This window comes from Propithecus coquereli, unplaced genomic scaffold (genome assembly GCF_000956105.1).
Source record: "Propithecus coquereli isolate 6110/MARCELLA unplaced genomic scaffold, Pcoq_1.0 Scaffold150, whole genome shotgun sequence".
Classification (NCBI taxonomy): domain Eukaryota; kingdom Metazoa; phylum Chordata; class Mammalia; order Primates; family Indriidae; genus Propithecus; species Propithecus coquereli.
The window spans coordinates 5,315,801-5,338,367 of record NW_012139414.1 but is presented as its reverse complement, the minus strand read 5'-3'; the positions used below and the strand labels follow the sequence as shown (position 1 = coordinate 5,338,367).

The 22,567-nt window shown below is 47.4% G+C and overlaps 1 protein-coding gene across 1 annotated transcript in view; it reads right to left on the bottom strand.

Moving 5' to 3' along the window:
• The window catches only part of WBSCR17 (Williams-Beuren syndrome chromosome region 17), a 404,099-nt gene extending 382,328 nt beyond the window's left edge, over nucleotides 1-21,771 (bottom strand). Inside the window, exon 1 of the mRNA XM_012640253.1 lies at nucleotides 21,266-21,771. Coding sequence (XP_012495707.1) covers nucleotides 21,266-21,503 — 238 coding nt within the window. The 5' untranslated portion in view covers nucleotides 21,504-21,771. The remainder of the gene's footprint in view (nucleotides 1-21,265) is intronic.
• Between the last annotated feature and the right edge of the window lie 796 nt (nucleotides 21,772-22,567).

Sequence of the window (22,567 nt, the reverse complement as noted above, 5' to 3'; positions counted from 1 at the left end):
AACTCTAGACAGAGGCAAACTGATCTATAGTGATAGAAGGCAGATGAGTGGTTGGCTAGGGAAAGGGGGATGGGAGGGACAGGAGGGGACAAGGAACACAGTGGAACACAGGGAACCTTCTGGGGGTGATGGACGTGTCCACTATCTTGATTGTGGCGATGGTTTCACTGGTACGTGTATATGTCAAAACTTATCGAATTATACCCTTTAAATGTGCAGTTTATTGCACATCACTTATACCTCAATAAAGCTCTCTAAAAAAATCTTAAAGCCCAAGCAAATAATAAAGAAATGTAGATTTCTGAACAAATCTGATAGGCACTATATCTCCATTTCATTCATGAGGAAATTCAGAGTTGCTTGCCCAAGAACATGCAGACACACCTAAACAGAGAACTTTCCTTTAGCTCTAGAAGGCTGCTCTACATTGAGCAACAACATCCATTTGCAAAAGAAAAATCAACGGATGCGCACATTGCACTTTAACTACGATGGCAGCGCAACTCTGCAAAGCACAACTCTTCAAAAGAACATCCAGTAAGCACCTCTCTGAATATTTATTTATTGGATGGTACATGATGCCATTTACAGAAGGCCCGGCGAGCAAGAGGTGAGGAGGGTTTCAGATAGGAAAAAAAGAGGACCTTTCACTGACGTCCTTGCACGATGACTCCAGAGAGGGCGCCCTCATCCCTAGTCAAGGAGGTTTGCGCTTCACTTCTGGGTGCAGTCACATACTCCACATTCTCAGCCCTTCTACTCTAAGGTTCTAGCTTGACCTGAACTCCTAAATTCTTGGTTCGGTTTTGCACCTAAAGAAAAATTAAATAGATTTAATTTCAACATTAGTGTCAAGTAGAGCAAATTTCTTATGCAATACAAAGGAAAAACAGTTTTAACAGTTAAGGGTGAAAACTAAAACACATATTTCAAATAAACTAAGTAGCAGTTCCAGAACTTGAACCTGGATCTTCGGACTCCAAGCCTAGTGCTCCCTGCAGCAATTCACACGCTGCCCCCAACACAGTGCCAGCTGCCCTTCCCAATCCCTGGAAAACCTGTCTTTTTGTTAGGCTTCCCTGTTATTTTGAGCTTTGGTCCCTCAATGTAAAGTGAATTATTTTTAAAGCTTTTGTTATTTTAAATATTCATCTTCTTGAAGTAGGTCACTCTTTTATGAGCCTCAGCTTCTCTTTGAACTGATTCTCTGTTTCTCCATATCCCCCCTAATAGGAAGATGTAACGCATTCAAAGTGTGAAATCCAATTCCCGTTAATTTTATTGATTCCTTTCACAGGCTCCTTATTTCTTATGCAAATTCATGTTTATTTCAAAAAGAGAAAACAAAACAGCCTTTTCAGAGAGAATGCCTTCAAAAATCTATAAAGAGCCACCACAGTTTTATTCAATTATAAATGAGCTATACAATATTTAAATCACTCACTGGCAATAGAGATGGGTTTTAATCCATCTCAGAACACGTCCTTAGATAACTTTACCTCCTCTTGAAAAGTGAATGAATGACGGAGATGAGGAGAAAATGAATACCTTGTCACACACACACACTCACACTCACCAGGTTACCAACAAAGTTGCTTAAGGTGTGTTTGCTCTGTGATCCCTGCTCCCAAACTGAGTTTCATACTGAGGACAGAATACGCTTTGCAACCCCACATAAATGCGCTTCCCCGATATTTCCTTTCTCTGCAAAAATTCCTATTAATTTAGAAAAGGGATGACTATGTGCCTTTTTTTCCTGCATCATTTACCCCCACTCCAGGGGCTAGACAGCCAGACACTGGCAGAACTGTCTCCCAAGGCTGGATTGGAATGGCCTGGGGTCCATTCAGCTCTTCCCTAAATCTCGGAAATGTTCTGTTTCCATTTCAGATCCACTGGTTCTAGAGTCCCCAGATTTCTCTCTACCATGAATGGCAGACGGTCTCCCTAGTGCTTTCTGATTCCTGTAAAATAGCTACTAAAAATTAATGGGAGTAATGGATTCTCTGAGCAAAGATGAGATTCTAAAATGTGCTGAGTGTCATAAATAAATTGATCCCGGACCCACAGAAGGCAATCACTGCATCCCCTTTTGATCTGCAGCAACTCTTCAGGCCTGTCACCGAAAGATGTAATTTACTACCTGGCCTCTATCTAACAGGCCTTCAGAACTTGTGTTTCTGAAAGAAGTCATTTCCTCCTAAATCATTAATAATTCAACATTTCAGTGGCAGCACATTCCCTCTTCAACACAAATAAATATCAAGAAATTACCTTTACCATCTCCCACAGGAATCTGAACTAGAAGAAATATTTCCAAGACCAGCTCTTTCCAAAAGAAAAAACTATGACTCCAAAATCCGAAACCCCTCTTTGGCTAATGATTGGGGCCTTCATGACTGGTCAGTTTCATTTTCTAAATCTCTTTCATTCTTCACATCTAATCAGGCACCAAGAACATTTTAATGACTGTGTCCTTCTTATCTTCTTTCCTCCAACAACCTCCACAGCAAAGCCTCCTCCCTCCCTTATCTTCTCCCCCGTAGGCCAAGCCCAAATCCAGAATCGCACATCCAGCTCTCCACTAGACACCTCCACTTGGTTGTTTAATGAGCATCGCAAACTCAGTGCACCCAAAGTTGGATGTTTGATCTGCCCCTAAACCTGCTCCCCTGCAAGTCTTCCCATCTCAGTGAATGACTCCATTCTTCCAACTGATCAGTTAGAAAAACCTGGGAGTCATCCTTAACTACTCCCTCATATCTCGTATCTATTTAATCAACACACCTTAACAGTGCTATCCTCGAAATATATTCAGGATCTGACCACTTCTCGCTACCTCCACTACCACCAGAGCCATGCCAACATTTCCATCTTCCCTCGCCTATATTATTGCAACAGCCTCCTGACTGCTTCTAACTTGTCCCCTACAGTATGTTTGCCATGCAGCAGGATGATCCTTCCAAAATGTTTGAACTGGAGCATGTCACCCCTTTGAGCTCCAAACCCTCCAAAGATTCCCCATGTTACTCAGAGGAAAAGCCTCGGACACATTAACGCAAGCATGGTCTCCTCCAGAAAGATGCCCCTGGCAGCTGGGTCTGGAGTTCTTTCTCCTCTGTGCGCCCAGAACATCCTGTGCACACCTCCATCATGGCCAACTCACCTGTGTCCTCCACTAGACCAGGAGTATCTTGAGTGCTCTTTCCCTCAAAGCACACCACACACAGTGGGTGCTCAGTAAGTGTCCATGGAATGCGTGTCCATCCATGGATAGATGAATGCAGGGCTGACTTCATTTGTGACTTCATGCCGTCACGTGGGCTCTACACTCAGAAGACTCTGAACTTGGTTTAATGCACCTCCTTTACTACCTTGAAATCGTTAATAATTGTTGAACAGGAGGCCCCACATTTTCATTTTTCATTGGGCCCCAAATATTTTGTAGCTGGTTCTGGATGGATGGATGGATGAATGGACAGGCTCAAATTATACAGTGCAACACAAAATGCCAGAATATAATGTCATAGCATTTGGCAGAAAGATGCTGACAAAAGAATTCTGTAGTTAGCCAAATATATAAAGGCAAAGGAAAAATATAAAACAAGATCTCAGAAATCTATCATTTATGTACCTTTCCTTCAGGAATGTAACTGGTCTTTGAGGGACAAACAAAAGTAAGAATTCCGGTAAATGGAAATTGTGACTCAAAAGAACCGTAGCAGTAAGCATCTTTGAGAGAAAGACAGACAGAGAGAGGGAGGGAAGAGAGGAATAGAGGGAGGAAGGGAGGAGAGAAATAATGGTTAATAATACAATCATATAATTAACACAACATGGCAATGATGTAAGTGTAGATATAACATTGGACAGAATAGACACCTCAGAAAAATGACCCTTCTCTGTACATGTAACAATTGAGAGCATAATAAATGAGGATTACAGATCAGTTAGAAAGGTAGCATTACTCAACCAATGGAGCTGTAATATCTAAAATAAAACAAGCAGAAAAGATCAACATAGAACCTCAATTCCCCAGTATAAAAAAAAAGTTACATTCTAAAAATTCAAATTAGTTTTTAATAAAACCAGAAAAAATATATCTGGATATTTTTTCAGACACTGAATGAGAGAAAACTTTGTAAACTTAAATACTCTACAAAAAAAAAATGTAAAATCTATAAATCCATCCAAAAAAATCATCAACATTCAAAGGTAAGGAATGAGTTTGGAAAGCATATTCATAATAAATGCTGAAGACAAAGATAATTTCTCCACCACATAATCAACAATTGAATTACTCAACTGATAAATTCTGTTTTAACAGATTAACAGAATTTAAAATCTTACAAAAATCCACATGCAAATAAATGACATTTGGAAAAATATTCGATCTCATTACCAATCAAGAAAATAAAAACTAAAACAAGAAGATGTGATTATAATCTAGTAAATTAGCAAGGTTTCAAACATTATGGTATATATTCATTGCAGATGAGGATAAGGTAATACAAATACCTCATACCTTGCTGGTCAAAGTATAAACCTAATGAAAAGCAGTTCAACAAAATATATCAAAAGTCCTTTAAAAGCCCATATGTTCTGGCCTAAAAATTTCACATGAGACTGTTTCTACCTGATATTGGACATTAATCTCTCTATATAAAGATGTTCATCACACTATTACTTACAATAAAAATTTGAAAGCAACCTACATATCTGCCTATAGCCAAGTGGGAAAGTGACTTATGGCAAAGCCACTGAATGAAAATAATATACAACTAAAATTCATGTTTATAAGCCATTTAATAATATGGGGAAATGTTTATATAAAAATGTTAAGGGAACATATAGGAAACAAGTGTTTATATATGACTATTACCTTAAAGATGTAAAAAATGTTTACAAGGAAAAAAAGAAGCAAAATGCTGTTATTGTAATGCTTTAGAATTACAACAATTTTATTTTCTCATTTCTATTTTTCCCTTTCCCCAATTTATCACAATGGAAATGTTAACTTCTTGCGATAGAGGCTTTCTTAACTGACTCACCACTGACCGATGTTCTCCATCTCCCTAAGACATAATGGCAGCAGATGCTATTGGCTCACGAGTGGCAGGAGCCCCTTTATCGAGTGAACCTGCCCACTCCTGCTCCCGCCAGTTGAGCTATATACCTGCCAACAGTTCATTGTTTTTTCCCAAACCTCTTCATGCCAGCTGTGCTTGTTACTGTAATTACATAATTCTATTAAATTACATAAATTGATGACATTATGAGTGAGAAAAGAAAGAAGGTTACTGTTCCAGTGAAAACCAAGTTGAATGCTTTGGAAAGACTTTTCAAAAATACTAGAAAAGAGGAAGGTATAGAGTTAGATGTGGGCAAGATTTGGGAAAATTCATAAAATATAGAAGGTTTCTGCACAAAGCATCACAACTTTGCCTTCTCAAAGTCTAGGATACCACATCCAATGAGTCCAATGGTTTTAGGAACTGTGAGATGACATGTCCCTTTCCTAAAAAAAGACATGTTAGAAGCACTTTAAGAGATGAGGTGGAAATAATTTCAGAGTCTATTGGGTGTGAGAATAAAGATTGCAGGTATTGCCTTACAAAACCAGGAGATCAGTAAGCCCTACTATAAGACACCAGAGGAGCAGATTTTACAATTAAAAAAAAAAAAGGAAAAAGTGTACTCCCAGAAAAAGAATGAAATATAATTACCTAAATCCAGCTTACCAAAGAGACACCTTGCATGGAGCAAGATGAAGGCTCGAGGAAGGCACTATGAACCCTAAAAGGGAGTGCCAACTATCTCAGCCACAAAACCATGAATTACAGAAACACTCCTTGATCAAGAAATCTACTAGAAGCCAGGAATGTATCAGACATTCCACGTGAACAAACTCATCTAATCTTCACAACAGCCGTATGAACACTCAGTATTTTTACAGATGCAGATCTTGGAACTAGAGGTGATATCTGCCTAGATCTCAAGGAAGTGGTTTACAGGTATGAAGACTTCAAAGCTTTTGTCAAGAGAAAATGACTAGAAAGTACTTCAAAACACAAGCGTCAACCATCTCAGTAGCTCACTGGAACCACCTATTGAGCTCTCAAAAAAAAAAAAACAAGATTCCCAAGTCAAGTCCCAGCTGAAATCCAGGGAAAGGGATCTGGAAGTTGGTATTTATTTCCAAGGTTCCCCAAGTAAATATGAAACTCAGCCAGGCATGGGAAGCCTGGCCCACTGCATCCCCTTAAAGCTAGTGGCACTGTGTGTGTCCACGGTAAGGATGAAATAAAAAATGTTCTCACTCCGGGAAAAGTGAGGCATATTGATTTGTTTCCTCTGTTATAAGATCATAATCAATTCAGACAAGCCCCCACCTTCCCACCCTACTGAATTACAATAAAAGAAGTTTGCAGTATTTACCGAAACCTCCAGAAAATAAAATGCCCTGTAGGTCTGCAGTATGTATTATTTGTAGAAGCACCAAATTCTCCAGGTTCTACAAAAAGTAGAAAATCAATTGTGTCCTACAGAAACAGGCTCTATCAAATGTGTTCCTGTCTCTGCTGAAAAGACCCAAAACAGCGCAACATAGGGAACTCTGGTGGTCGGGTTCATGACGCTGGACATGATGTTCTGTGTTCGCTAATTGACACCCATTTGGGATGGAGCCAACACAGGACAGCCACCCTTGTTTCTCCCATCTAAACACAGCAGCGGTGCTCAGTGGTCCAGGCCGACTGTCAGAGACTTGGCTGGAAGACACCTGAAATCCTTGGCCCACCTACCCGCCACTGCAATAGTCAAGATCTTACCTACAGTCTACCAGAGGCATGTAAATCCAAGATGTACAAAGAAAATTCATTAGCCACTTCTAGATATAAAGCCTTTAGTATAGGACCTGGCACTTTAAGCAAATGCTCAATAAATGTTAGCTATTGTTAGATTTATTACTGTTGGCATTGCTATCATGATCAAAAACACCTTATCAAACACAAGGACACGGACCTAGCGTTCCAATTATTTATTGCTATATAACAAACCACCCAAAAAGTCAGTGGCTTAAAAGGACAACTACAATTATTTTGCTCATGAGTCTGAAATTTGGGCAGGGCTTAGGGGTGGGAACAGCTGTCTCTGCCCCACTTGGCATAAGCTGGGAGGGTCCCTCACTCACAGGTCTGATGCCTGCGCTGGGCAGACACAAAGAGCTGGGAGCTGGGAAAGCCAGAGCTCCTTGAGCATCTCTCTCCCTCTCGATCTCTCTCTCCCCCTCGATCTCTCTCTCCCCCACCCCTCTCCATACGATCAGCCCAGTTTCTTAGATAATAGTTCAAGGCTTCAAAGATGTATATGCAAAGAGAGCGTGCTCAGGCAGAAGCCCTCTCACCCTTTTTGATCAAGCCTCAGAAGTCACGCAACATCATTTCCACTGAATTCTATTCTCTAGAAGCAAGTCACTAACGCAAGCACATAATCAATGAGAGGGGAATTAAACCCCACCTTTTCATAGCAAAAGTGTTGAATTTGCAGGTACATTTTTAAACCATCATACCTAAGAAAATCATTTCCTATTCCTCTAGATTGAACTTCTCATTGCTTCCAAAACGGCCGTTGTTTACATGAGAATACATTCTCCTGCTATCTTTGACTTTACCTTTCTGTTCCATAAAATTACAGAACTTGAACATACTTTATGTCTTATCTAGATTTTACGGGCAGAAAACTGAGACCTGGAACGTCTTGTTCCAAAGAGCAGCACTGGTAATAGCTAACACCACTACACTATTACTATCATTCATCAACATTCTCCTATTTACAGGCATTCTTCAAGGTACTCTACAAATCTCACCTCACACAGCCTTTATCATATTTACAGGAGCAGCTAATGTCCTCCACAGAGGTAAACTGGACCTCATCAACGTTGTGTGATCTTCCCAAAGCCCAAGCTTTGGCTTGGCTTTGTTAAGTGGCCAAAAGGAAGTCTGAGATTTCATCTGTCTAACTCCAAAGCCCATGTTTAGCCCGTTGCATGAAACTCCCAGGTGGTCAACTGCTTAGGGAGGTGGCTGAGTCAGAGTGAGGGAGTCAGGGACGCATCTCTGGCTCTAGCCTGGAACTCAGAGCTGTCAAACTTTCTCTATGGAAGGTTAGACTTCCAAGAGAATCATGCCTGAGAGGTGTCTAGGAACTTACACTCTAATGAAAATGTGAACCATTAACATTGGATCATTTCTTGCGGGGAGGAGGAAGGACAGGTCCCCCGGGGCCTCAGGTTTTCAGAGCCCTGAAGAAGGACCAAGTAATGAGATGATGGGGGAGAAGAGTCCAAAAACCATTCACTAACTACAGTTTTGCCAAGCTGAGATCTACATAAGGAGGATGAGGATGAAGAAATTAGAGCAGTCTACTCCTCCCCAAGGGTCTGCTTATACAAGCTACTGAGGCACAGGAAAAGAAAAAGAGTTTCATTCAAACTGCCCATTAGTAACTACTGCTTAGCTTTTGTTTTCTCCCCAAATTGCTCTGTGCAAGTAAACACAGCCCAAGTGTTCCTACATCTTCCTGAGTGTTCACCTTCAGCTAATGAAGGAAAAGAAAAAGCCCTTGAAAAGATATTTCATGAGATTTGTGTAATTTATTAGTCGTTTTAGCCCTTTTCTTCGAGTCTCCAGGAATCAGTTCAATTGCAGGAAGATGGGTAGGCAGGGAAAAAAAAAAACTGAAGTGGATTTTAGAACAACCTGGCAAATTTCAGCAAAGTTTTTAACATCATTAAAGAGCTCTTAAATATTCTTCCTCGAACTCCATTTTTATCTTGTGAATGCATTTCAGTAATTGCTCTAAAGGAAATTGTGGGACTTTGGCACAAACATAAATGTTTGTATGATTTAAAGTGAGATGGCTGCAAAGATCATGATTTTTTTAATTGCTAATTCTTAAACTAACCTTTTCATTTTGTCTCATCTTGAAAAATGCCAATTCCTATCAGCAGAAACTGTAATAAAGACAATGCATATATTATTTAGTTGTTTATAATTGCAAACAACTTAGCTATATTTCAATACTGATCCCTCAGCTCCAACAAGACGCATAAGTAGGAGATGATTATAATCATTCCATCATTCTGTAAATAGAACACCAGGAAACAAGACTATTTTCTTAAAGCCACTAGCAGATCAAGCACAGAAGCTGACCTAGAAATAGGTGACTTTCAATCCAACCATCTTACCCCATTTATTGTTTTAAGACCAGTATTTGCTGGTCATATTAATCAAGGACAGAGGCCAAGAGTAGATAACGCTTAGGGAAACTAAGTGGTCCAGCCCTGCTTAACTGAATTAGTCAGGATAAGTAACACTAGCTGCTGCAACAGATAAGCTCCAAAATCTCAATGGCTTAACACAATGGTCCAAAGCAAGAGGCAGCAAAAGATAGCTGGGGAGGGTGGTACTCTGCTCCATGCAGTCATTCAGGGACCAGGATCCTTCCATCTTGTATGCTACCAAGAAGTGGACTCCAGGGCCACTGCTGAAAGGTAAAGAAAGAAGGCATGTAGGACCCCCCAGGAGTTTTTGTGGGCCAGGCCTAACAGTGGCAAACATCACTTCCACCCATTCCCATGGCTCCAAACTCAAGCACATGGCCCCACCTAACCGTAGGGGAGGTTTTAGGTTAGCTCTGTGCCCATGGGGAAAAGAAAATTCCCTGGTAAACACAGCATTGCCTTTGCCACCCCAACTAGAGATGAGATTGTTCTAGGCTGTCTAACATCAGCCTCTCTAATCCAGACCCTGGTCTGGTATAAAGGGTAACATAAAAAAAGACACCCTCTCTGCCTGCTAGGAACTCCAATCTAAAATTCTGCATTGCACACTCAAACCCAGGTGTGCGGCATAGATTAAGACGGTGGACAGAAACAAGAAGGGTACACTAGAGCCAAAAGACTTACGTTCTAGACACAAGGGAACCACATTAACATTTGGATCCGCTCCCTGGAAGCTTGTGCCTACACGATGACACACAATCTCTGAAGCCCCACGCTTGTAGGGCCCATACTTGCAGGGCCTGGAGCCTCGGGTGGATGCTGTGACTCCTACCAAGGCTTGGTATCCATTAACACATGACTGTCATGAGATGATGCTGGATCCTGCCCAGCTAAAGCCACCATGATGCCACTAAGATGGATGTGCAATCGCAGGGCAGACACAGGGCATGAGCCAGGGAACAAAGCTAGCCTGAGGCCACTGAGAGTTGTCCAAACAAAGAAGAAATTAACAATGTGCACTTGTCAGCACTCGTGTGCTTCTTGTGCTAATTTCCTTGCAAATATAAGCAAAGCCTTTTAATTAACTTAATATCAATTTCACTTTTCTCACATTTTGTTCTAATTATAGGCTGGATTTAAAGCTCACACAGCATAATTTAGAGCCTTAGAATGAACAGCTTTACAACTTTACACATGAGTGACTGCTAAACCTGAGTGACGGAAGGTTCCCTGTGCCATGCTGTCCCTGGTGGCTGGCATGACCACACTTATCCCAGCACACTGCCCCTCTGCAGTCCCTGGACCAGCTACCGAGCAATACTTGATTCCACACCCAGGAGGCAGTGAGTACCAACTTCACAAGGAAGACCCAGAATGGGACAGCTAGTAGGTGTCTCTGGGCAACTAATTTATTTCTCTGAGTTTCAGCTTCCTCACATGCAAAACAGAGATACTAGTGTTAAGCAGGTTTGATGTAAAATTAAGTAACACAAAACATGTGATATGTATTTCAGACTCAAAAACATAGCTGTGTATGGTAAACTATGGTACACCTATGAATGGACAAATACCATTGACTGTCATCTTTCATCAAATCTAAGATGCCTTTGGCTTTAGGTTCCCCCTTTTTTTTTTTCCCGTTAGGGGGAGGAATTGTTGCCCTTGTTCGTGACACACCAGTGATCATAAGATGAATCCCAGTTTCAGAGATGTAAAAATGTGCATCTTAACACTGACAAAATACAGTTATACATGGTAGTTTCAATCTATGGGATGTCTTCAGGTCAAATCTAAGTTTACCAGAATGTCCAAGAAATCAAGTATTCTAAGTTCACTGAATTTTTAGTTAACCAAGAGTCTTGCTTCATTTTAATATTCATTGAAATGTATTGGGGGTAGAGAGGGGATGGCAGACACTATGGATTCACAATGCAAACACCATTCCTTCTCTCCTCTTTTGCTACCATCACACTTACTTTCTCTGGAAAGCAACTATTCTCTTAAAGCAAGGTTGGTCATGGGACCATGTCCTGGACCACATGCGGGAGCCTATCAGGCAGAGTTCTGGAAAAGAGTTTCTTTCCTGATTAAACAATAGGAGCAGATGTGGCCACTGGTACAGGAATTCCTACCTTGTACAAAGATGCAATAACTGGAACTACAGCAGCCGTCTCGTAGCCATGAAGCAAAGACCGAGAGAAATATAAGGACATGAGCTGTGACATCATGATGCCAAACCAGCACTAGCTCCCATGACTTCTGGACTTGTGACGTGAGAACAAGTTACTTGCTCACAGATTAATTCCTAAATGACATAGAGAGGGATTTTTAAAAATGAATAAAACCAATTCTTCTTGGAAACTACTGGGTCTGATCATGTCAACAATTCATTATAATGCAAGGTGAGACATGAACATGGGCTAAAAGACCCAAAGCACCACAAGAGCCCAGAAGAAAAGACAATTAATCCTGACAAGGTGGTCAGGGCACTTTTCAGGGCATAAAGGCCTTCTGAATTGGTCCTGGGAGAATGCATGAGATTTTAATAAGATTGAGGGAGTGTTATTCATAATCTGAGAGTTAAAGGACCCTAAAGTCATACAGCTCTCATTTTACAGATGTGTAAACGTTGATCCCTAGAGGAAGAGTAGACCTAGAACCCCGGTTTCCTGACCCTGAGTTCATGCTCTTTCTACCGGGGAGATCTGGCACCTAACAAGCTGCGTGTAACTACAGGACATCCCTCAGCAAACACTAATCACACAATTAGCCATTGTGTCTGACGCTGGGATGGAGGAAGTTCTTCTGGAACCTTGCTCCCTATTACTTGTCAGCATGTCCGCGTGTTGGTGTCTGGATGTGACCGCCTGTAATTACGTGGCGGTTTATTACTCATGCATGGCAAGGCTGAGGCTCTGCAGTTAGCAATGACAGGGACATTATTAAAAGGGAAAACTTCCCTATCAGTGGCTAAGCCGGTTGTCATTCATACGTCAGCACAGTCTAAAGACCTGTGAGGGGCACTCGCTGAGGGACAGGCAGGTCTTTCAGCCACGCGAGTCCTGCATTTGTTCCACGTGCTAAGGGAGGGAGAGAACGCAGTGAGGGCTCCATCTCTCTGGGCTCTTCCCAGGCGCCACATGGGCACGGCATCTCCAGACTGCCCTGCTGAGGGGGGGCAATTTATGTGCTTCTTTGGGGCCCCTGTTCCCCTCTGGCCAAAAGCCACCCCACGGGGAGCAGGCTCCCCTGTACTTCTGGGTTCCATCGCTCAATCCTTCAGTAGCTGCTGAGAAAGCCCGGTTCTGCCCCCGCATCGTGACATTCCTTCTAAATCCAGAAGGGGAGAAGCACCCGGGGGCCTGGCGGTGGCCCCAGACACCACACCTACGTGGACTCAGTCGGGTGCGGCAGCCACAGCTGGGACAAAGCCTGCTTGAAACGGGCTGCTGGGAGGCAGAGGGGGTGCAACAAGCGTCTGTGTCATTTCAGAGCAGCAGTGGGAGCGAGGGGGGCAGGACGAGACTGCGTCTGGAGTCAGACCCCTCCTCCCAGCCCTCTCCATGGCCTCCCGCAAACCAGCCCCCCAGCCCACCCCACTTCTGCCTTGGCTCAGGGAGGTATGGGGAACAGAGAGATCTGTCATCACGGGCTGGACAAGCTGAGGGGCCAGCTCAGATGAGAGCATGTGTCATTATGGCACCGACACCTGCCGTGGTGGGACCTTCCTGCGGAATAAGTTGATCCACCATTGGGGGGATGCCACAGAAGACAAGGCGGTGAGGACCCTGGAAGGCAGGATGATTCCTGGCAGGCTCAGCAGGGGCGGGGATGTCCAGGATGGACACAGGAGGACAGGAGCCACAGGCAGCTGGAGACAGGGGTGTGGTTGGGGCCGGGCCTCAGGGAGAACTGGGAGCCCAGAAGAGAGCTCATCTCAGAGCTTCCAGGGTTCGTTCACATTTTCCAAATGCAGTAAATCCAGGTGCTGACTCTTAGTTGTGGACGTGGACAAAGTGTGTGTGTCGAGTGAGGTGCAGCTGGAATCACTCCGAGATTCGGGGCCGCGGTAGGGGTGGGATGAGTCTGTACTCAGAGGCGGGGCCAGCCATGCCAGCGACACCAGCGCAGTGCACCTGCTGCCGCATTCTAACCCACTCTCCCGCCCATCCTCGAGGCACCAACCGTGACATGACATCACCTTAGGTCACCACAGTGACCTGTCACCTGATGGCTCCCCAAGCCTAGGGAAGTAAATCCAAACCAGCCTGGGATTCAAAGCCTGGCGCAGCGCAGCCTCCACCTGGCCTTCCGAACAAGCTGCTCTCCCTGCCACAGTACCTTGCTTTTGTCCCCGCACACTCTCCTGCCTACGCCGCTCCCCGTGCTCTGGGCCCTGAGCATCTCTCAAGAGCATCCATTGCCTCTGATTTGCTTCCACCTCTTCCCCAGGTGGTCTCACCACCTGGCTCCACGTGTCAAAACTTCTTAGTGCTCTTGTTTGAGTTCAACACTCACTGGTTAAGCACCTAGTGTGCGCCAGTTCAAGCCTCATTACTGCCATGCTCAGTCTAACATTCTTTTGGGTAAAACTACAGACAATCTTTCCAACAAGCCCACGATGTCTAGGTACGCATGGCGTCTGCACCTCTTTGTACTCTCAGCAGCCAGCGCATACCTCACAGCGAGGACGTGAACGGCCAGCGTGTTCTGCAATGGGATTTGACAGACATGGGCTGCCGTTTCTTCTCCCGGGCCTCAAAAGCCATCGCCCAAAGGCATTGTCATTATAAGTAAGAGGAGGAGAGACTGCAAGGAGAAAGAAGAAGAAAAAGTTCAGCCTCAAACACAAGGAAGAGGGTAGGGTCACAGGTAGTCCAAAGAGTCCAAGAAAGTTAGAATGAAAAGGACCTCCTCTTGCCTCTTTTTTTTTTTTAACTTCTTTTTCTTTCTTTTTCTTTTTTTAGAGACAGAGTCTCATTCAGTCGCCCAGGCGGGAGTGCAGTGGCGCAATCATAGCTCATTATAACCTGGAACTCCAGAGTTCCAGCCATCCTCCCACCTTAGCCTCCTGAGTAGCTAGGACGACAGGCGTGCATCACTAAGCCTGGCTAATTTTTCCATTATTTGTAGAGTTGGAGTCTCACTGTGTTGCCCAGGCTGGTCTCGAAATCCTGGCCTCAAGTGATCCTCCCCACCTTGGCCTCCCAAAGTGCTGGGATTACAGGCAGGAGCCACAATGCCCAGCCCTTCCTCTTACCTCTTTTGAGATTCACATCACAGACAACAATGACCATACTCTGCTATGAAGCGTCACTAGCTGTCCACGCGTTCATTTGAGAAACATTTGCTGAGCACCTACTATGGGCCAGGGCAGCTCCAGCATCAGCAATGTCATGGGAAGCAAACAAGTTCTCTTCCCTTAAGGAGTCTGTATTCTCACAACTGCCTTGTGTCGAGCTCCATGTTTGTGCCATACATCATGAATTTCAATTCGTGCTGTCATAGGAGGACCCCATTTTGCAGCTGAGAAGTGAAGGGACTTGCCTAAGGTCACAGAGTTAATAAGTGACAGAACTAGAATTCAAACCCACTCTGTCTGATGCCCAAGTCAACAACCTTTCTTCTAATATATTCTTAGACTCGTAGGTCATGCAATCTTAGGTTGTTTCTTCACTTGCCTTGGGCATCACTGTGCCCATGTTCCTTCTTCCCGTGGTCACTCTCAGCTCTAAGTAATTACTGAGCCTTCTTCCTCCCCATGAGGGACACTCTTGATTTGGCAACAAGCAAAGGTCAGGGGAGTTGGATTTCTTCTGCAAGAATGACACTGGCTGCTTCTCCCGCTACCTCTGGGCTGGGCAGGCGGCAGCTGCCCCCACTGGCAGGGTGCCTGTCACACACACTGGCCAACACAGATGTGCCTGCATCTGAGGGCTGTTCAAGAATGGGGCTCCCCATTTCTCCAGGAGGTGCCAGCTGCGACCAGATGCTATGAGTCCTTGGAAGTAAAGGAAGTGAGCTTCCCTCCAGCACTCAGGCCCTGGCTCTGCTGACCGAGCCTTCCACAGCCCTGGGCCCCAGCCCGTCCCTGAGCCCTGCTGATGTCTGCATGCAGCATATGAAGGTTTGCTCTGCCCTGGTTTCCAGCTGATGCTCACTGCAATGACTGATTTTAATATACACATTTGCCCTCTCTTCTCTTCCCCTTACGTCCTTCCCACGGGAAATGCTGGTACCATCCAGGATCCGTTACCCAAAGGAGCACGTCTCCATCCCAGCAGCAAAGGGGAAATAGCAACAGACCAGTTCTGGTATCCATGAAAAGAGATGCTTTCAAAACACCATCCCTCTCTTTCTGACTCCACCTTGGGGACCTGTGAAAGCAAACCTCTCCCTCTGTCCCTCTGTGCCAGCTCACTTTCCTTGCCTAGGGGGTCTGGCCTATGTGTCAGGCTGGGTGGGCCATGCTTGGGTTATTTGGGGATGTTTTGCTTTTCTGCAGCTCAGACTCCAGCTTCATGTGCCTGGGTGGCTTGGGGGCAGGACTGGGATAGGCAATTGTGACGTCTTTCCATTTCCACGAAGACTTTCAATTTCTTCAAGCAACCCCGCTTCTATTCAATATCCTTCTAAAATCTAAATTTGGAACCTAACTTGAATCGATTGCATTTCCTCTCACAACAGAGCTGCCCTGGGCTTACCAGGCTTGAGCTCTGACGTGCGTCCCACGGCTGCACTGCACTGGGACTCAAGGGTCTGGGGGAGGGGGAGTGCCGGGGGACGGGGAATGCCAGGGGAGGGGTGCAGGGGGGAGGACACCAGCCAGGGCTTACAGCTTGCATGGGGCAAGGGAAGCACCACACCCCCCACCTCTTCCCCCTTGCTCATCTGTTCATCGGGCAGGTACTGGACTGGAGAAAAGTACCCGGGTATCAAGAATCCTGGCTCTGCCCTCCACTGGCTGAGTCACCCTGGCTAAGTCACACGGCATGTTGTTTCTCACCTTTCTCATCTCTAAAATGAGCAAAATAAATAACATCCTCAGAAGGTGAAAGAAAAGTGACAGAAAGCCAGAAGTCATGTATAGTTACATGGGAATTCTAACAAGAAATCTGCCTGGCTGGGTCTATTTTCCTAATGCTGCTACAAAACGACCATACCATCATTTCTTAACAATATTTTAAACAGTGTTTTCTTCTGTGTTTTTTTTTTAGATTTTCCAAATTTTCTACAATAAATATGTATTATTTTATTCAACAAAAAAAGAATACACAGTTGACCCTTGCACAAGGGTTTGACCTGTCCATTTATATGCAGATTTTCTTCTGCTTCTGCCACCCTTGAGACAGAAGGAACAACCTCTCCTCTTCCTCCTCCTCCTCAGCCTCCTCAACGTGAAGATGACAAGGATGACAAGACCTCTGTGGTGACCTACTTCCACTTAATGAATAGTAAATAGATTTTCTCTTCCATATGATTTTCTTGGCAATATTTTTTCTCTAGCTTACTTTATTGTAAGAATACAGTATATATAATACAGGAAACATACAAAATGTGTGTTAACTGACTGCTTATGGTATTGGTAAGTCTTCTGGTCAATGGTAGGCTATGAGTAGTTAAGTTTTGGGAGAGTCCAAAGTTATATGTGGATTTTCAACTTCACAGGGGTTTGGTACCCCCAACCCCAACATTGCTCAAGGATCAACTATAAAATATGTTCATATCATAAAACCACACATTCAAAGAAAACACACTGAAACTTGCTGGTTCCTAACCTAGCTGACTGCTTCACTTCCAAGCTCCTCCAAGGACCTGGATCCCTTCAGTCAGGAGGGTGAAGACTAGAGTAGCCTCAAGATGGCGCGGGCAAGATGGAGCAGGCAAGATGGCTTCCTCACACTCACTCTCCCTGGCTGAGTCCTTCCAGCCCCCTCCTCTCACCACATCCATTCAACCCAACGGAGCCTTTACAGTCTTGAGGTTATTTCCTCCGTGGCTATGATTTACCTCCTAAAACTAGCTCCCATCCAATTAATCAACCAATAAACCTTAAGTGCCCACATTATGTGCAAGGTGGTATTGCATGCTGAGGGATAATGGTGGTATTAAAAAGTTTAAAATGTGGTTCCATCCCTTTAAAAGGCCACAGTCCTGTTCTGGACTCCAGAGATAAACCCACAGAGGCACAACAGTGCAGGCCAGGGGTGCAAAGGTCACGGACAACAAAGACTCAAGCAAGTCAGAGCCAGAAGAGCTCAGACCGTGCAGTCGGCCACAGCCCTGTCCCAGTAGGTGTTCATCAAAGGATGGGCAGCATCTGGGAAGGGGGTGGGGGAGCAAACCAGGGTAACTGGCACTTCTCAAAGACTGGGGCTGAATTGCGGAGGCTAAAAATCCTGAGGGAAATGTGACATATTGCAAAAAGTAGATGGGTCTGGCGCAAGGAGGCAGAAGAGAGTGGGTAGGAGTGAGAACACTAGACACACTGTCGGAGCTGGCTGTGTCAGCTGGCCCGACTGCTGGCCTTCACGCTGGACCATGACTGCTTAGGAAGCAAGAAGCCACTGGAAGATTTGGGGCCCTTTGGAAGTGGTGCTTTCCACCCAGATAGCTGGAGCCATGTGTGCTCACTGGGATGGAGGGTGAGACACCAGAGGCAGGGCACCCGGCTAAAGGACAGTGGCTCAACGGTCCAGGTGCAGGAAATAAGGGTGGGGGCTGGGGCAGCCGTAAGGGGCCTAATGGAAGGAATGGAAGAATAGCTGCAAGAGACATCCTGGAGGGCAAACGCATTCAGCTCTGGCTGCTCTCTGCTCTACACCAGCATCTCCACTTTCTCTTTCAACTGTCCCTCTCGGCCTGTGGTAAGAAAAACAAAACTAAACAACAATAACATATAGCTGTTTTTCAAAAGGCAGGATTCAGGATCTTGGAACCAAGTCTTAGCAGAAGCATGGGTCACTCCCTTGCTGTCTCAGTGGGCCCCTTGCGGAACACTCCGGAAATCCTGTTTCATCCGTGAGAGAGCACAAGGGATGGCTGGGCTCGGCGGCAGGAGAAGGTGGAGCCCTCCGCGAAACTCCCCTGCCTGAACTTCACAGGAGTCCACGGCAAAGGGTTAGGAAACCCGAGCAACCTGTACAATGCCAGTTCTCACTTCGCACCAGAGGGGCTGGCCCAGTGGCCTTGCTCCTACTGCATGCACGTGCCCAGCTCCAGCAGGCCTTCCATTAATTCCTAAGGAATAAAGAACACTAAGGTCAAGGTATCCTTCTCCTCTGGGGTAGCAATTGATGGAGACAGGCTGCAGAGCAAGAGGACAGGTGAAGTCCAGGTCCCCTCTCCCAGGCACTGGGAGCCTTCTCCTGCCTCCCCCAGCCTCCAGCTGCAGGAGGAGCCTAGCACATCGACAGATGGGACATGCATTACCCAACACAGGCACAGGCAAAGAACGGAGAGCGCTTGGGGGGTAGGTGGAGAGAGGGAGGGTCCTCTTCATTTCACAATCTTCTCCTGCAAGCTTCATGACACTAGGCGGGCAGGAAGACAACATCCGCCTAGTTGCAGCTTGAATTCCTCGCTTGCCTGGGAAAAGCTCTCAACTGGGTCTTCCTGCCAGCTCCTGCTCAGAGGCTGCAAGTCAAGAAAACTCAGCCTTCCTCCACCCACAGCATCCAACTCAACCAGTGTGGGAGCTGCTTACATGGCAGAGGGCACAGAGAAAGAAGCCAGACCCCGGCTCAGCTGAAGCAAGCCCTCAGCTTCTCAAAAGCCCACCCAGCCAGCTGTCTTCCAGCCAGGAGGTCAGATGGGTTTTCTGCCTTTGTGCTGCTTGGTGTAGGCAGTAGAGCGTGGGTTAGTGGGTCATGGTCCCCGGCACAAGCTTGTTAAAGAGGCAAATTCTCAGGTCCCACCCAGACCTACTGAATCAGAGACTCTGACTTCCAGGTGATCCTGATGCACATGCTATGTGCTGGGGCAGCAGCCAAGAACCTGCATTCTGGAGCCAGACAGTCCAGGTTCAATTTCCAGCTCTGACGTTCACTGGTTGGGTGACTGTGCAAGTTACTCAGGGAGCAGTAAGAGCGCCCATCTCTCAGGGTCGTTGTGGACTCAATGGGTTCATCTGTGTCCGTGTCATGTAGAAAATACCATGTAGAATTTTATTATTCCTAGTAGGGGGGCCAGCAATGTGGCTATATCCTATTGAATGTTCCTAATTGAAACTAATACTAAAATGACCTGTGTCCCTGAGAAGAGCCTGATAAATTTTGCGTCCTACAGGTATGTCTATGGCTGGAATCTGTGCCGAATAATAAGGCCCACAGCTTCTAATTCCTCTAGAAATGAGCTACAGGATTTTGTTTCATTCTGTGCCTTAGATTTCAGGCACCCGGGAGAAGAGCTTCCGCACGACTTCCATGGGCTACCCTACAGCCAGGCCACACACCCTGCAAGGGGTGGGTAGGCATGCAGTTTGCACTGCAGATGCAAGTTCAAGGCACCCCCTGGATACTTGTCCTATGGCAGTGTCCTTTCACGTGCTCAGAGATCTGACCACACACACACTGCTGCCCCCCAGCCTGGCAAATTACCCACAAGGGACCATCCGTGAACAGAAAGAGAACGGTCCTTTACCCTGCCACCTGTCACGGGGGTGATCTCTCACTCTCACCACAGTGAAGACAGGTGAGTCTGGTCCCCAAATGTACACAGGGATACAGCTGTATTTGCAGCTCCACATATATCTTTTTCAACAAACCTAATACTCCCTATAATTAGAAAGAAAGCACAGACAGAAGTTTGTGCATAGTGGCCAAGAACGCAGGCTGTGTGGTCAACCAGACACAGGATTCTGATTCCAAACTCTGCTGCTTCCTAGCAGTAGGACACCGGGCAACTTAGTTAACCTCCCCTCGCCTCATTTTCCATCTGGGGATGGGGCGGAACCTCCCTGGACTGCAATGAGATAATGCACTTGCAATGTCTTTACACAGCGTCTGGCACACAGCAAGAATTCCTTCAGCAGTTATCATCACCATCTTTACGATTATCTGCAGTTCATGTGACAACATGAGTTAGACGCTCAGGGAGGAGGCAACCTGTACCTAAGGACTGTACCTGCCTTGGATAACCCCAAGCAGACCTGGAAAGTCACCTGTGCTTAAGTAGGTAACACTCACTCTGGCCTTGGGGACAGAGAATGTCCAGTGACCTGGACCAAGTATGACCAGGGCACATGAAAAATCTCCCTCTTCTCCTGAAGCACTGAGAGCATTTTAGATGGAACAGATTATGACAACTGTCACCAATGATATGCCACACCTCGCTTTGCTACACTCTGGGAACACTTGTTTCCCAGGCCCACGGCGAACTTTATCGCCCCTCGGCAGCTCCAGAGGAGAAACCCGGTGTGCTTTTAATAGCAGCCTCCACGGCAGCGGGAAGGGAAGCGTCCTCATGATTAGCTGTGCAGCCTCCCTCATACAGAGATGACATATTCCTCCAACTTACTAGTGAAGCGCATTAGCTCCGCGACCTGGGGCCTTGACTTTGTCTGCAGACATTTACGCCTGCCAATCTCCCCCTTCCCGATAGCCCCCCACCAAACGCTAAAAGCTGAGAGCCATTTCCTCCGAGATGTTGGCCCGCGCTTCCAGTCCCACTTGGCCGCTTGAATAGTTTCTGCGCTCGGACTAGAGTCGCCAGGGAATGATTTCCTGCCCTCACGCGGGGACCTGACGCCAACTGTGCTGACATGTTTCCAGGATAAAACCAAACTTGCAGTTGGGGCACGGAAAAGAGGCAGGTAGTTGTTCTTTCCAGCAGCCTCGGCCTCCTGCCCGAGACGGGGCAGGGAGGGTTGCGCGCGGGAGCCAGGAGGTGCCGGCTCCCGAGCACAGCGCGCAGGGGCCCGGGGCTCACCCAGTGCCCGGCCCGCCCACGCCAAACCCCGTGGGCGCCGATGGGCGTCCTTACCATTCAGCTGCCTGTAGACGATGTCCTCGAGCAGGGAGAGGCGCTTCAGGACCGCATCCTGGATGGGGCTGGCGCTGTGCGCGCTGAGGTTGGCTGCCTCGGCGCGCGGCCGGATCTCGTGGAAGGCGTCTCCGCTGCGCACCGCGATGGGCCGGCACTTGGCCAGGAAGAGCACGAAACCGGCCACCGCGATCAAGTTCAACACCAGCAGCACTTTGACTCTTCTCAGTGAAGCCATCAAACAGCCGACCGGCTCTCGCCCCGGACCCGCGCCCCCTTGGGCTCCCGCGAAGCGCGGGGCAGCCGGGAGCCGTGCGAGCCTCACACACTAGACGGCCGGCGAGGGTCGCAGCCGCTGCCCGCCCCACAGCGCGGATGCTGCAGCGGCGAAGACCGCTGGGAGGACGGGGCGGTCGGGGGGACAGCGGAATCGCTCACATGGAAGCCACGGGGCTGCAGAAGTGCTCCCAGAGATGCCGGTTCAGTCCACCGCTCGCGGCCCCTTTCAGGAATCTCGGCCAAAGGCCGGGGGCCGGGGTCTCTCCTCTGCTCCAGCAACGGGTTCGCCTCAGGACCTCGTGCCGCCGGCGCCGCGGACCCCGGGACTGGCCGGCGGGGCTGCCGAGGAGCCGCGGATGGAGCGGCGCGCAGGTGCCCGGCTCAGGACTCGCCGACTGTCCGCGGCGGAACGCGCAACGCCTAGGGCCGCACAGCCACCACCCTCGCCCGCAGGCGGCCGTCGCGGTGCGCGACCCGCGCTCTTCAGCCGAGGACCTGTTCCCCCGGGCGGGCGCCTTTGTTCCGCTCACCGACCCGTTCCATCACGCCGGGTTGAGGGGAAGCCCGCGCCGGGCGCCCGCATCCTCGGCGCTCCGCAGTCACGCTCAAGTCTCAATTACTCTCAAAGTGGGGGCAGCACTCGGGGGCGGGCGCGGGGGCCGAGCGCGACCTCCTCTCCGCCCCTCGCGCGGGGGCCACCCCACCCCGCCGGCAAACTCACCAGAGCGCACAGCGCCGCCGGCTCCCGGACACGTTCCAAGTCCCAACACCGCGCCAAGAGCCTTCGGGGCCTGCCGGGCACACCGGCCTGTCTCGCAGCCGGCGCGTCGGGAGGCTGGCCGGAAGGAGGAGTCGCACCTCAAAAGTCACAGCAGTTCTCCGCCCCCCTTCCCAAAACGTCGCGGGGAGCGCGGCAGGGAGGGACGCGCGCCGCGCACCCTCCGCTCGCCAGAACCGGCCGCGCGGCTCGTCCCGCGTCCCAAGGAGCCAGACGCCGAGTCTCCCAATTGGCGGACGCAGTGA